At 55.9% G+C, this 12,543-nt stretch overlaps 1 protein-coding gene across 1 annotated transcript in view; it reads left to right on the forward strand.

The window, feature by feature from the left end:
* The window catches only part of NRN1L (neuritin 1 like), a 34,047-nt gene extending 25,447 nt beyond the window's left edge, over positions 1–8,600 (forward strand). The window contains exons 2-3 of the mRNA XM_084644708.1: positions 4,952–5,102; positions 7,357–8,600. Coding sequence (XP_084500834.1) covers positions 4,952–5,102; positions 7,357–7,645 — 440 coding nt within the window. The 3' untranslated portion in view covers positions 7,646–8,600. The remainder of the gene's footprint in view (positions 1–4,951; positions 5,103–7,356) is intronic.
* The last annotated feature ends 3,943 nt before the right edge of the window (positions 8,601–12,543 follow it).

Consider the following 12,543-nt stretch of genomic DNA (forward strand, 5'->3'; position numbering starts at 1 on the left):
CAAAACTGTAACGGATTTTGTACAAAGTCCAAAGTGAGATCATTTGAAAACTCATAATTTCCTGATAGTTATTGTCCTGGTAAAATATGTGGCAACATATAGTTATAAGACTCTACTGTATGACGTTACTGAGACATGATCCAAGTTTAGAAAAGCAGGCATAAACCAGTGCCTCAAAGGCAAACTGACAGCTCAGCCAGGTATCCACAAAATCAAAAATGGAGTATTGTCTGGTTAAGTGACCATTCTTTGGCAGAAAAAAGGGCGAGAGTGAGAAATTTACATGTGGGCAAAGAAAAAGCTGGAGGTTCCCATCCCCTCAGACCTTCTGTCTCCGGAACCTCAGCTGGAGAGATTCTCAAAAAGAGAACTATAAAAAGGGAACGGATGCCCCACAATGCTCCTCCCTTTCTTGCTGCTTGTGATGTCAACAACACCTGAAGGACAAGAAAATTAACACTGAACTGGGGGAGGGGTCCTGGCTGAAAGGTTTCCAACCAGTAAGACTGCTAGAGCATGTGGTGAGAGAAACCTTTGCTTTGAATTCATTTAGCTTGTAAAGTTAGGTATTAGATGTGTTTTATCTTTTTATTTTCTTATAACTAATTCTGACTTTTATACCTCTTTACTTGTAATCACTTAATATCTATCTGTGTTTTATTGTCTTATCTAAACTGGTGTGTGTTTGGATTCAAGTGTTTATGAAACTCGAGATAAGGTTTATGCATATAATTTTCTATTAATGAAATGGTGGACTTCTATGAGCTTGTATTGTCTAGGAGGGTGCTGGGCAGTACGGGATGCACATGGTTGGGGGAAAGTCTGGGACTGGGATTTTGCTAGTGTTGCCCTGCCATGTAATTCAAGAGTGGGTTGGCTACAGCACTCGTACAGTATAGCTGGGAGTGATTTACATGCTGGAGGCTGCCTGTGAGCAGACCAGGAGCGATTGCTCTCAGCAAAGTAGGGTAAAAGGCACCCCAGGTTGGGGAATTGAGGGGACTCAACTGTCCATCAGTCCAGACTGTATCCTGGGGAACATCACAGCAGTTTAAAAATTCCCAATTTTTTTTAAAAAACAACTTAATTTTTATAATCATTAACAAAAATCTGCACCTTTTAAGGCAAAGTTGTACTGCAATTCGTTTATATTCCATGGGATATACACACGACAGCCAACTTCAGCAACGCAAAGCAAGCTTTTTTCTTTTTTTTTAATAAAGATTTTAATACTTATAATTTAAGCAAGGGCTAGAAAGAGCTCTGATGCCCGTTATAACAGGAGTTACAGTATTTTTGTACATGGTTTAGGCAAAATTGGTTTATTCGGTTAGTGGTAAAAACGGTCTGAATTCCGTTTATATTGCTACTATATGAACCGGCTGTTGTGTTTTTAGCAGCGTGGGAGAATCTGTCTCTCTTGCGGGATTGGGGGGAGCGTTGGTTTTTGCCGGTGGGAGCGGGATAAAAATGCAAGACCCAACACAGGAGTGGGTGGGTATTGCAGGGCAGGATTGAAACCAGTCCCACGCGGGGCTCTGCCCTAGGGGAGTAGTAGCTGGAGTCACGGGATATGAGCTTTGGACAGAAATGGCCTTTGTATATAAAATGCTAGAAACTCGAGCAGGGAAAAGCGAGAACAGATGTCTGCTCCACTCCTCGGGCAGCTCCTTGCAGCACAGTGTCTCCAGGGTGTGCCCTGTCCTGGGGAGACTGTCTCCCAGCCCAGCAAATCTCCTCCTGCAAGGGACTGCTCCCTGACAGCCTAAGTTTTCCTTCGCTTGTTTCAGCCTCACCCCCATAGCACCCCAACGAATCCCTCTCCTCCGTGTGGTGCCCACCCAGGTGTTCCTAGGCTGTTCTCACACCCCTCGCCTCCCCCGCCATCACTGGTTACCCACGTGCCGCCGATTTAGTTCTGTTGCTTTCTCCTCCTGAGTTGATCTCAACCATCTTGCTGAGCCTCAGGGATCCTGGGGATGGAGGGCGTGGGGTACTGCCCTGTCCCCAGGGAGTGGCATTGCCAGTGTCCCTTGGCACTAGTGGGTGTCTGAGGCCTGGGATTGCTCAGCCTATGCCCCTTGGTGGGCACACCTGCAATGGGGGCCAAGACTGGGAGCAGTAACCTCCGTCTTGCTCAGCTGGTCGCACAGGCAGGGGGATTTGCCATAGACCATGGCAGTGTCTGTACCAGCAAGGGCAGTTATCCCAGCCTCTGGCCCGTGTCTCCCCTATACCTGCGCTGGAGAGTGGCCTGTGGGCATGTGCCTTGGAAGATGGCATTGCATGGCATTTGCTGGGCCAGTGAGCCAGGCTGGGAATGGGCACGCAGGGGGTTAGGGCAGGTGCCACACCACGGACCACCAGGAGAGGGCCCCATGTGGTCAGATGGCACCCCTCTCCTCCCGCAGCAGCAGGGCGATGCTGTGCCAGGCTCTGCCGTCTGGCTGACGGCGAAGGTTAAATCCGCCTTATCCTGCAAGATCCCATAAGGCATCCTGGAAGGTACTGTGTGGCAGAGGAGGCGGTGGGGCTGGGCACTGGGAGTCCTGGGGGGGTTGCCCTCTGCCCCAGCTTGTCTGTCATTAACCCAACTTTGTTGCTTTAATAAAGAATTCCTGTAGAGCGAGGTAGGTCTGAGATTGTCCCGCTCCCCTCCCTGTGGGAGGAACAGCCCTGCTAGGGTGCTGTGGCTGCTGGTGCCTGGGCAGAACTTCACAGCCTCACACAACAGCCTGCCAGGCGCGTCCCAGGAGCTGCTCGCAACAGGGATGTGGGGGCTGGCCTCCTCCCTGTGTCCGTGGAGGAGCTCAGCTGGTCCAGCACCTCGCGGCGGGTATTCTGGCTCCCAGCTGGGCACACAGGAGGGGCGCTGCAGGACTCCCACAATGCACTGGATTTGCACGAGGCACCAGGATCCGTCAAACGGCGTCGGGCCGGGCCTCCTGGCTGAACACTCAGCAGCCTGGGGTGTAGCCACAACCAGCCACCACTTCAGGCCAACGCTAGGCAGCCTGGGACAAAGCCACAGGGTCGGTCTGTGCCCAGCAGCAAAGAATTTCCCATCTCGCTCATCCCAGCCCCGTTTCTAGCCTGAGAGATGCTACTGCCTGGGCTTTCCCTGCAGGACCCGTCTCCAGCGCGTGGGACAGGGGAGCCCACTCCTGGCGGCTTGCAACCCCATGGGAGCACGGCTTTGCCCACTGCAGCTGCTGTCAGCACCCTGGCCCTGGTGTAGGGCTGGGAAGGACCACGCAGGGTAAAGGCAACTAATGGCCGTGTGTCCCTCTCCCAGTTGCCCAGAGCAACTGGGGCACTGAGGGAAACTTTCCAGCCGCCTGCTGTGTGGTGCCTCGCCCATGCCAGGACCCCCCTTGCCGTGGGAAGCTGAATGGGGAGACAGCCCTGAGCTCAGGGGCTTTGGGCTCCGCTTGTTGCCCGGGAAGGAGGCTTGGGGAGCGAATGCAAACCCCAGACACGGATGGCTACAGGTGGGTGGGGTGTTGTCTGCAGCTGCCCCTGCAGATGCCAGGGCTAGAGCGTGACGCAGACTGAGCTGCTCAGCAGGGGCACAGAACGGTGCCCCCTGCCCAGCAAGCTGCCCCTGCTCAGGGCATGGAGGCTACATAGTAGTGCCAGTCTCCAGGGCGTCTTGGTGCCTCCCTTTCTCCTCCCAGCATCTGGCAGTCAGAGGCCTAGGGGCACCCAGAGCATGGGGTTGTGTCCCTGACCATCTTGGCTAAAAGCCATTGATGGACCTGTCTTCCATGAACTTTGCTAATTCTTCTTTGAACCCAGTTATACTTCTGGCCTTCACAACATCCCCTGGCAAGGAGTTCCACAGGTTGACTGTGCGTTGTGTGATGAAGTACTTCCTTTTGTTTGTTTTAAACCTGCTGCCTGTTAATTTCATTGGGTGACCCCTGATTCTTGTCTTGTGTGAGGGGGTAAATAACACTTCCTTATTCATTCTGCCTACACCAGTCATAATTTTATAGACCTCTATCATATCCCCTCCTTCATCTCTTTTCCAAGATGAAAAGTCAGTGTTTTATTAATCTCTCTTCGTATGGAAGCTGTTCCATACCCCTTTTCTGTACCTTTTCCAATTCTAATCTATCTATTTTGAGATGGGGCGACCACATCTGCATGCAGTATTCAAGGTGTGGGCATCCCATGGAATTATACAGGGGTATTATGGTATTTTCTATCTGATCTGTCCTTTTCCTAAGAGCTCCCAACATTCTGTTCGCTTTTTTGGCTGTGGCTACACATTGAGCAGATGTTTTCAGAGAACCATCCACCATGACTCCAAGATGTTCCTTGAGTGGGACCAGCTAATTTAGACCCCGTCATTCTGTATGAACAGTTGGGATGATGTTTTCCAGTGTGACTGACTTTGCACTTATCAGCATGGAATTTCATCGGTCGTTTTGTCGCCCAGTTCAGTGAGATCCCCTTGTAGCTCACAGTCCAAAGCGCTTTGCTTCGGGATCAGTGGAGGGCTTTCCCACTGCTGCTTTGCAGCCTCCTCTGGGGTGGAAGTAACTGCAACATCCCACAGGTTTATGGGACAGGAAGGTCTGGAGTGGGCCCCATCGTGGGAGGTGTGCGGACCTCAGGCACGAGGAGGGCATTGCACAGAGTGCAGTGTCCCTTCTACAAGCCCAAGATTCAACCGGGGGGGGGTCAACCCTTCCCCCTCCTCTTCCCTTGGGGGCAGTAGCTCTGCCCTGCCCCCCATGTGGCTGGATAGTCCCTGTATGTGCAGGCATGGCTTGGGAATGGGGCTCGCGTACAACACTCTGGCAGACAGAAACAGTGAACGTCCCGGGGGCAGGGAGAAGCCCCATTGTGGGGTCTGGGGGAGCTGGGGCCAGGATGCAGACCTGCCCAGTGAGGGCTGAGAGCTGGAGAGGGGGCTTATCAGTGACTCTTGTCCCCTGTGCAGCTGTGGCCGAGGATCCGGTGAGCACGGCTGGGCGGAGATGTGACGCTATCTACAAGGGCTTTGCCGAATGCCTCATCAGCCTGGGGGACAGCATGGCTCAGAGCGTCCAGAAGCAGCAGCAGGACAGGCAGGAACTGGACACCATCTGCAGGTGAGAGTAGCAGGGTCCCAGTCTCCCTGCAGCTGCCCCCCAGACAGTGGGGTTTCGGCTGTGGGGCAGAGGGGACAGCACTGCGGGGCTGGGGGGAGAACTCTCGGCAGAACCCTTTGGACCTCAGGTCGAGGGGCCCAGCCAGGGGGAAAAGGGGGCAGGTTCCCAGCCTGGCTGTGGGGGCAGATCCTGTCAGCAGTGGGGGCAGGGGACGGCAGGGAACCCGGTGCTGGGAGGAGCCAGCTGGCCTGTGTGTGGAGGTGGAGTCCGGGAGGGCTGATCTGCACAGGGCCATGTCTCATCCTGCTCATTGGCCAGGGCTGGGGACTAGCCATGGGCACTGGGCTCTCTGCACAGGGAGGCTGGACAGCTCTTTCTAGAGCAGGGGTGGGCAAACTGCGGGCCGGATCCGGCCCCTCAGGGCTTTGGATCTGGCCCCTGGGATTGCCCCCCGTGGTGCCGTAGGCCCCGTGCCACTCTCAGAAGCGGCTGGCACCAAGTCCTGGGGGCGGGGGCAGAGGGGGAGGTACCTGGAGGCACAGCAAGGGCAGCACGCGGAGCCCTGTGCCCCCAGTGCCCCAGGGGCCGTGCAGGGACGTGGTGCCGGCCACTTCCCAGCGCGGCGTGGGGTCAGGGCAGGCAGGCAGGGAGCCTGCCCTGGTCCTGGTGCGTGCTGCTGCCACCCCGGAGCCGCTTTAGGTAAGTGGTGCCAGGCCAGAGCCCCATCCCCCTGCCCTTTGCCCCCCGACACACCCCGCACTCTTCCTGCACCCCTGCCCTGAGCCCCCTCCTGTACCCCTCCTCTGCCCCAATCCCTTGCCCTGAGCCCCTTCCTGCACACCGCACTCCCTCTCACACCCCAGCCCTGCATACAATTTCCCCACCCAGATGTGGCCCTGAGGCCAAAAAGTTTGCCTACCCCTGTTCTAGAAGATCTGCGCTAGCCCAAGGAACCATGCCAGGCAGGGAGGGGCTGGCCAGGCTGGCTTTGGGGTAGGGCAGCGGGGACTAAGCTAGTTAGGGGCAGGGTGGTGGTAGGGGATCAGGCTGGTTAGGGGCAGGGCAGGGAAGGGAGGGAGTGGCTAGGGGCAGGGTGAGGGGGGGGATCAGGCTGGCTAGGGGTGGGGCAGGGCCAGGCTGGTTATGGGCAGCATGGGTGTTAGGGCTTCCCTGCCCTCCCTTGCTTCCTGTGACACAGACGGAAAGCAGGAGGCTGGAGGGGGAAGCGCAGGCGATGCGATGTTGGTTAGGGTGAACAAACGAGCATAGCCGCAGTTCTGTACGCCAGTAGAGATTTGTCCTATCTCCTCCCCCGCCCCGCAAGCACCTTCTTAGTAGGCTTAGTTATACCTGAGTGCTCACCCCAGTCCCACCCCTTACAATCTGTGGCGCTGTTCTGGTTTGGAGGGTTCTGAGTCCGGGGGCTTCGGTACCACCTCTTTTGCACCCCTGGGTGGGCAGGGAAGGGGGTTGTACACTGGCCAAGGTCCCCTTTTCTCTGGTTTTTAGGGTTTCTTATCCCTCCCTGCATCCCCCTTATCCCTCCCAACTGGCTGCTTGCCCTTGTCCTTGAGAAATTCCCAGCATCATGTGAGCTCTATTTCTTCTTTTCTCATTCTACTAACGAACCCGTCTGGCAGGGCAGAAGCAAAACACTGTGTCTTTGTTCCTTGTTTACGTGTTCATACGGGTATAAGAATATCAAAAATCAAACGGACAAACCCAAAATTCTATCTCCAGGCAAATACACAGGCCTAAATGCTCTGTTACCATCACGAACAGTGGGGCCAGGCTGGCTATGGGTGGGGCAGGACAGGGCTAAGCTGGCTATGGGGAGAGTGGGTGAAGGCTGGATTGGCTAGGGGTGGAGCTGGGCTGGCTAGGGGCGGGGCAGGGGTGGGGCTGGCCATGGGTAGGTCCAGGCTGGCTGGGGGCAGGGCAGGGGTGGGGCTGGCTATGGGTAGGTCTGGGCTGGCTGGGGGTGAGGTGGAGTGAAGCAGGGCTAGTTATGGGCAAGGCAGGGCTGGCTAGGGGCAGGGTGGGGTGAAGCAAGGCTGGCTAGGGGCTGGGCAGGGCCGGGCTGGCTAGAGGTGGGGTGGGGCTGGCTAGGGGCAGGGCCGGAGTGGGACAGAGCAGCGCTGGGCTGGCTATAGGCATGGGGGCCTGTCAGTTGGTGTAACACACAGATCACAAGGCCTGATCGCCATGGACCCTTCTGGCCTTTGTCTCTGACTCTTCCCTCTCCTCGGCCCAGGTCCTGGGACGACTTTCACACCTGCGCCAGCGGGGTCTTGTCCAGCTGCCCCGATGAAGCTGCTGCCATCTGGGAGTCACTGCGCCAGGAGTCCAGGAAGATCCAGTTCCAAGGGAACCTGCATGACCTGTGCAGTGCACGGGCCAGGCCGCCTGGCAGCGTGCAGGGCTCAGCTGGGGACGAGACTAACAAGGAGACCCTGCGGGGCTCAGCCTGGCTCCCCCAGCCCAGCCTGCTGGCCGTCCTACTGCTCCTGGTGCTCACATCACTGCTAATGCCCTTTGTCTAGCCAGGGAGCTGTGGCCAGGCACCCCCTGCCAGCACCCGGCACAGATTCTCGCAGGGCTGGGCACCAGCTCTGTGAGAGAGATCAGGGTTAGTCTGTAAATCCCCTGCGCCAGGAGCTGTGGGCACCAGAGCCTGCTGCCCACATGGTGTTTCCAGCCTCTTTCAAGCCAGCTGGGGTCTATGGGGCAGTCAGAGGCCGGGTTCTCCTGGCACAGCCTGGGGCCAGGGGCATTGTGTCCCATGGGGCGAATGAGGCTGGAGCCCCCGGGGTCCTGCGTTTCCAGGGAGATCTGGACCACAATCACTGAGCTCCCCATCGCCCTGTGCACACTGCTCTCCCTGCAGAGATCGGCCTGATTCTGGCCCCACTTCCCTCGGTCCTGCCTGCACCGGCAGCTCTCCTGTGCCCCCCACGCCACCCAATGGGGTTGCTTTTCACCTGGGCCTGTCTCAGTCCCCAGGCTGGATCTTTGGAAACATGCTCAGCCCATGACTCCTCAGGCTGGCTGCCCCGGGGCACCGAGCACCCGCCCGCCCTTTAATTAACACCACTGGACTTGGGGGGCGGGGAAGGGGTTGGCTTTTACTGCCACACAAATATTCTTTAGTTGACTTAAATGTAGACACATTAGATGTCTTCAAGTCACCAGGGACTGATGAAATCATAGACTATCAGGGTTGGAAGGGTGAAGTCATCTAGTCCAATCCCCTGCTCAAAGCAGAACCAATCCCCAATTTTTGTCCCAGATCCCTAAATGGCCCCCTCAAGGTTTGAACTCACAACCCTGGGTTTAGCAGGCCAATGATCAAACCACTGAGCTATCCCCACATGCGAAGAGTGACCAAGCCCATGTGGGTGTTGGGTCTGCCTATCTCTGAAGGCCGTGCTTTTATTCTCTGTGCTGGACCCATTCAGATGTATCTATATTTATATTAAAAGACACTTTTACATTTCACTCCCTGTCTCTCCTGCAGTGATGTGTGTGGCTGCCACTTGCCTCTGATTCCCTGGCCCTGGGCGGAGCAGTCGACATGCTGCAACTTTTGAAAACCTTTAAAGGCCTAAATACCTTTGGCAGCCTGGCCCTTGCATCCTGGGGAGACTGCGTCCAGGGAAGGCGGCCAATGCATGAGATGGTCCCACCCTAGGAAGAGTCTGTGTGGGAGCGGTGCCCAGGGCTGGGTGGCAGGAGCTCTGCTCCCTTGTGCAGGGCTGGGGTTGGCCTGCTGGAGAAGCGACCCAATTTAGGAAGTGGAAGGAGCAGGGGACCCCTGCTGATTAGCTGGAAGTGGGGCAATGCACCAGGCTTAGCTGCGGTGGAAAAGGGGGAGTAGGCCTGGCTTTGGACGGCTAAAACTGATACTAGCGTTGTTGGTGGCTCAGCCTGTTTGGGGTACTGGGGCCTGGAGAAGAAGCTGGCGTGGGAGTTTGCAGGGCTGGGGGAAGTTCGTGGCATGGGGAGGATAGGGCCAAGGTCCCTGCCTTCCCCTTTCCCAGGGGTGGGAACAGGGAGGGGGTGGTACTGTACCTGCACCACCTACCCTGAGGCTCCTGGAGACAGCAGCTGTGGGGTGGCCCAGCTCCCAGGACATCTCTAAGCCAGGTGGAGAGAAGTTCTTGGGGTGCAGTTAATCAGGTCCCAGCAGGTTTCAATGCCCCAGGGAAGCACATCCCAGAGCGTGGCTGCCCCTGGCCTTTCAGCTCCTGCCCCCAACTCTGGCATGCTCTAATGCCAGGTGCAAAGGGCCTGCACTGGCCCATCCAAATGGCTCTGGGAGGCAGCAGGGCTGTTCCTGGAGCCACAATCCTCGAACGGGAGAGGGCTGCTCGCTGCAGGTGGGTCCATGAAGCCAGAAGTCCAGCGCCCCCTTCCCACCCCCCATGCTGGCAGCAGCTGGGGTCCTGGTGGGAAGCAATGACAGGGGTTGAATGGGCCCTGAGGGGTTGAGCCCTGCTACGATTATTTCCCCTGCCAAAAGGAAAGGCACCAAGTCTGAGGCCCTGGCAGGGGTAGCAAACCCCCCGCCACAGCACATGCGCCTCCCCCCACAGGAGCCAGCGACCCTCTCGCAGGAAAATTTGGAAGTGCTGCTGCTAAACGCCCATGCCTGGAGCCCAGAGGCAGTGCCAGGTGGCCATGGCCAGGCTCTCTCTCTGCCACATGGCTGCCTCTTCCTCTCACCCTGGGCTCTCCTGTTCACTGGTGCCAGGCTGCAGCTGCTTGAGGGGTGTTAACCCCTGGCAGTCTGATGCTGGGTCAGGGACCTGCCTACCCCCTGGAGCTCAGCTGAGATCTGAGACAGGGTATTCGGGGAGGAGGCTGGGTCACTGCCTGCCCTGTCTCTCCCACATGGGCCTACAGAACAAGAACCCCCACTAACCCCAGCAGAGGATCTCCGCTCCAGCCCCATCACTCCAGCTGACACAGACTTGCTGGAGCCCCTGGCCCTGGCCCGCAGGCTCTGGTCCATGGGGGCCAAGAGGAGCGGTGCTGTAGGGGACAGAGTCGGCATCCTAGTCTGGAGTTTCTGGCTGCCTTGGGCAGGATGTTGTGAGCTGGGGGGGAGAATCTCTGGCTCTAGCCAGTCTGGGGTGGGCCAGCTAAAGCAGGGTTGGGGGATAGTGGGGAAGGGGCTTAGAACTCAGCTCAGCACAAGGGCTGGTGGGTTGGTTGCCCACTCTGGGGTCACGTGGCTCCAGGTTGGGCAGGTGCCAGGGCTGAGTTAAGGCTGTCTGTGGAGTCTTAATTCCCTGACCCTGCAAATGGCAGGAACCCAGCATTGGCCGGCGCCCTGGCCACTGGACTATTTCCCCGCCATCCACCCAGGCAGGGCTGCCAGGAGCTGGGACTGCAGCCTGGCTCCCAGTCCGAGCTAAGCCCCATTAGGGCGTGAAGTTCATCACCCTGGGGCGATGCAGGAGCCATGTCCCAGTGAGGGTGCTGGAGCATGGCCAGGAGGCAGGGAAAGCCAGCCAGACCCGTTCCCCTCTCCCCGGGCGGGAGCATAGCCTGGGCATACCATGGGAAGTCGGGGATTTGTGCTGCAGCGTGATGTCCCCTTAAAGGGTATTAAGGGCTTTGCCTGGATTTAGGCTCAGCTTTGCCAGCGCTGCTTGCCCATAATGTAATTAATCTGCCTTCTTGCTTACATGAGCCTGAGCCCTCAACTCAGCCCCCAATTAACCCCTGGTGCCAGGGATTCCCCAGCCTGTCCAGTGCCCGATACCCACCACGGCAGCGCCATCTGCAGTGACACACCCAGCCCCTCGGGGGCCAGGCAGACACCAGGACACCTGCTGCACGGGGGGAGTCGGGGGACGAGCTGAGCCTGATGGGGGAGCTGGGTGCAGCCAATCCCAGGTGGGCACAGAACTCCACTGCTGATTTCCCTGGGCACTGACTCTGAGCACCCTGGGTTTTGTGAGCCAGGGAGAGGCTCCCCCGGCACCTGGGAACCCTGGCCTTAGCTCTGCAAGGGCCCTGTCAGGGTTCCTTCCCCACTCTGAACTCTGGGGTACAGATGTGAGGACCTGCATGAAGGACTCCCTAAACTTATTTTTACCAGATTAAGTGAAAAACCTTCCCAAGGAACAAACTTTGCCTTGTCCTTGAACAGTATGCCTCCACCACCAAGTGATTTAGACAAAGAACAGGGAAAGGACCACTTGGAGTTCCTATTTCCCTGAAATATCCCCCCAAGCCCTGACACCCCCTTTCCTGGGGAGGCTTGAGAATAAACAAGATGAGCACAAACCAGGCTTGGATTTTTAAGAATCTGATTGTGTTTTTTGGGTCTTAAAAATCAGAACTTTATTAGAAGAACAAAGAAAAAGAGAGAACAACTCTGTAAGATCAGAATGGAAAATAATCTTACAGGGCAATCAGATTCAAAACAGAGAATCCCTCTAGGCAAAACCTTAAGTTACAAAAAGACACAAAAACAGGAATACACATTTCTTCCAACACAGCGAATTTACAAGCCAAAACACAGAAAACCTAATGCATTGTCTAGACAGATTACTTACTTACTTTACAAGAGTTGAAAGGCTTGCATCCTTGATCTGTTCCTGGCAAAGGTATCACACAGACCGCCAAAAGCCTTTTTCCCCCCTCCAGATTTGAAAGTATCTTGTCCCCTCATTGGTCATTCTGGGTCAGGTGCCAGCAAGGTTACCTTAGCTTCTTAACCCTTTACGGGTGAAAGGGTTTTGCCTCTGGCCAGGAGGGGTTTTATAGCACTGTATACAGAAAGGTGGTTACCCTTCCCTTTATATTTATGACACGCCCCACAAATCGCAGATAGGGTGAAACACTGGCTGTGATTTCTTCCTGGAGCTCTAGGAGAAAACAGTATTAATAAGACACATGCCTCTCTAAATATACTTCTAACTGTATAAAGACTAACAATATTTCCCACATCTCAAGGATGATTTGGACGTCAGTTGATTCCGGGAAACTTTCATGGGAGAGTGCATCAGCCACTTGGTTAGAAGCTCCTGAGATGTGTTGGATGTCAAAATCAAAATCTTGGAGAACTAAACTCCACCGAATAAGTCTGTTATTTCCCTTGGCGGTATGAAGCCACTGTAGCACAGCATGGTCGGTTTGCAGGTGGAAACGCTGTCCCCAAACATATGGGTGTAGCTTTTCCAGAGCGTAGACAATGGCGTAACATTCCTTTTCATTGACTGACCAGTGGCTTTCCCTCTCAGATAGCTTCTTGCTGAGAAACACGACAGGATGGAATGCTTGATCTGGTCCTGCCTGCATTAAGACTGCTCCCACACCACACTCGGACACATCTGTGGTTACTAGGAACGGTTTGTCAAAGTCTGGGGCCCTTATCACAGGGTCAGACATGAGTGTCGCTTTAAGCTGGTTAAAGGCCTTCTGACAC

Source organism: Lepidochelys olivacea (assembly GCF_965140295.1).
Source record: "Lepidochelys olivacea isolate rLepOli2 genome assembly, chromosome: 12".
Taxonomy (NCBI): domain Eukaryota; kingdom Metazoa; phylum Chordata; order Testudines; family Cheloniidae; genus Lepidochelys; species Lepidochelys olivacea.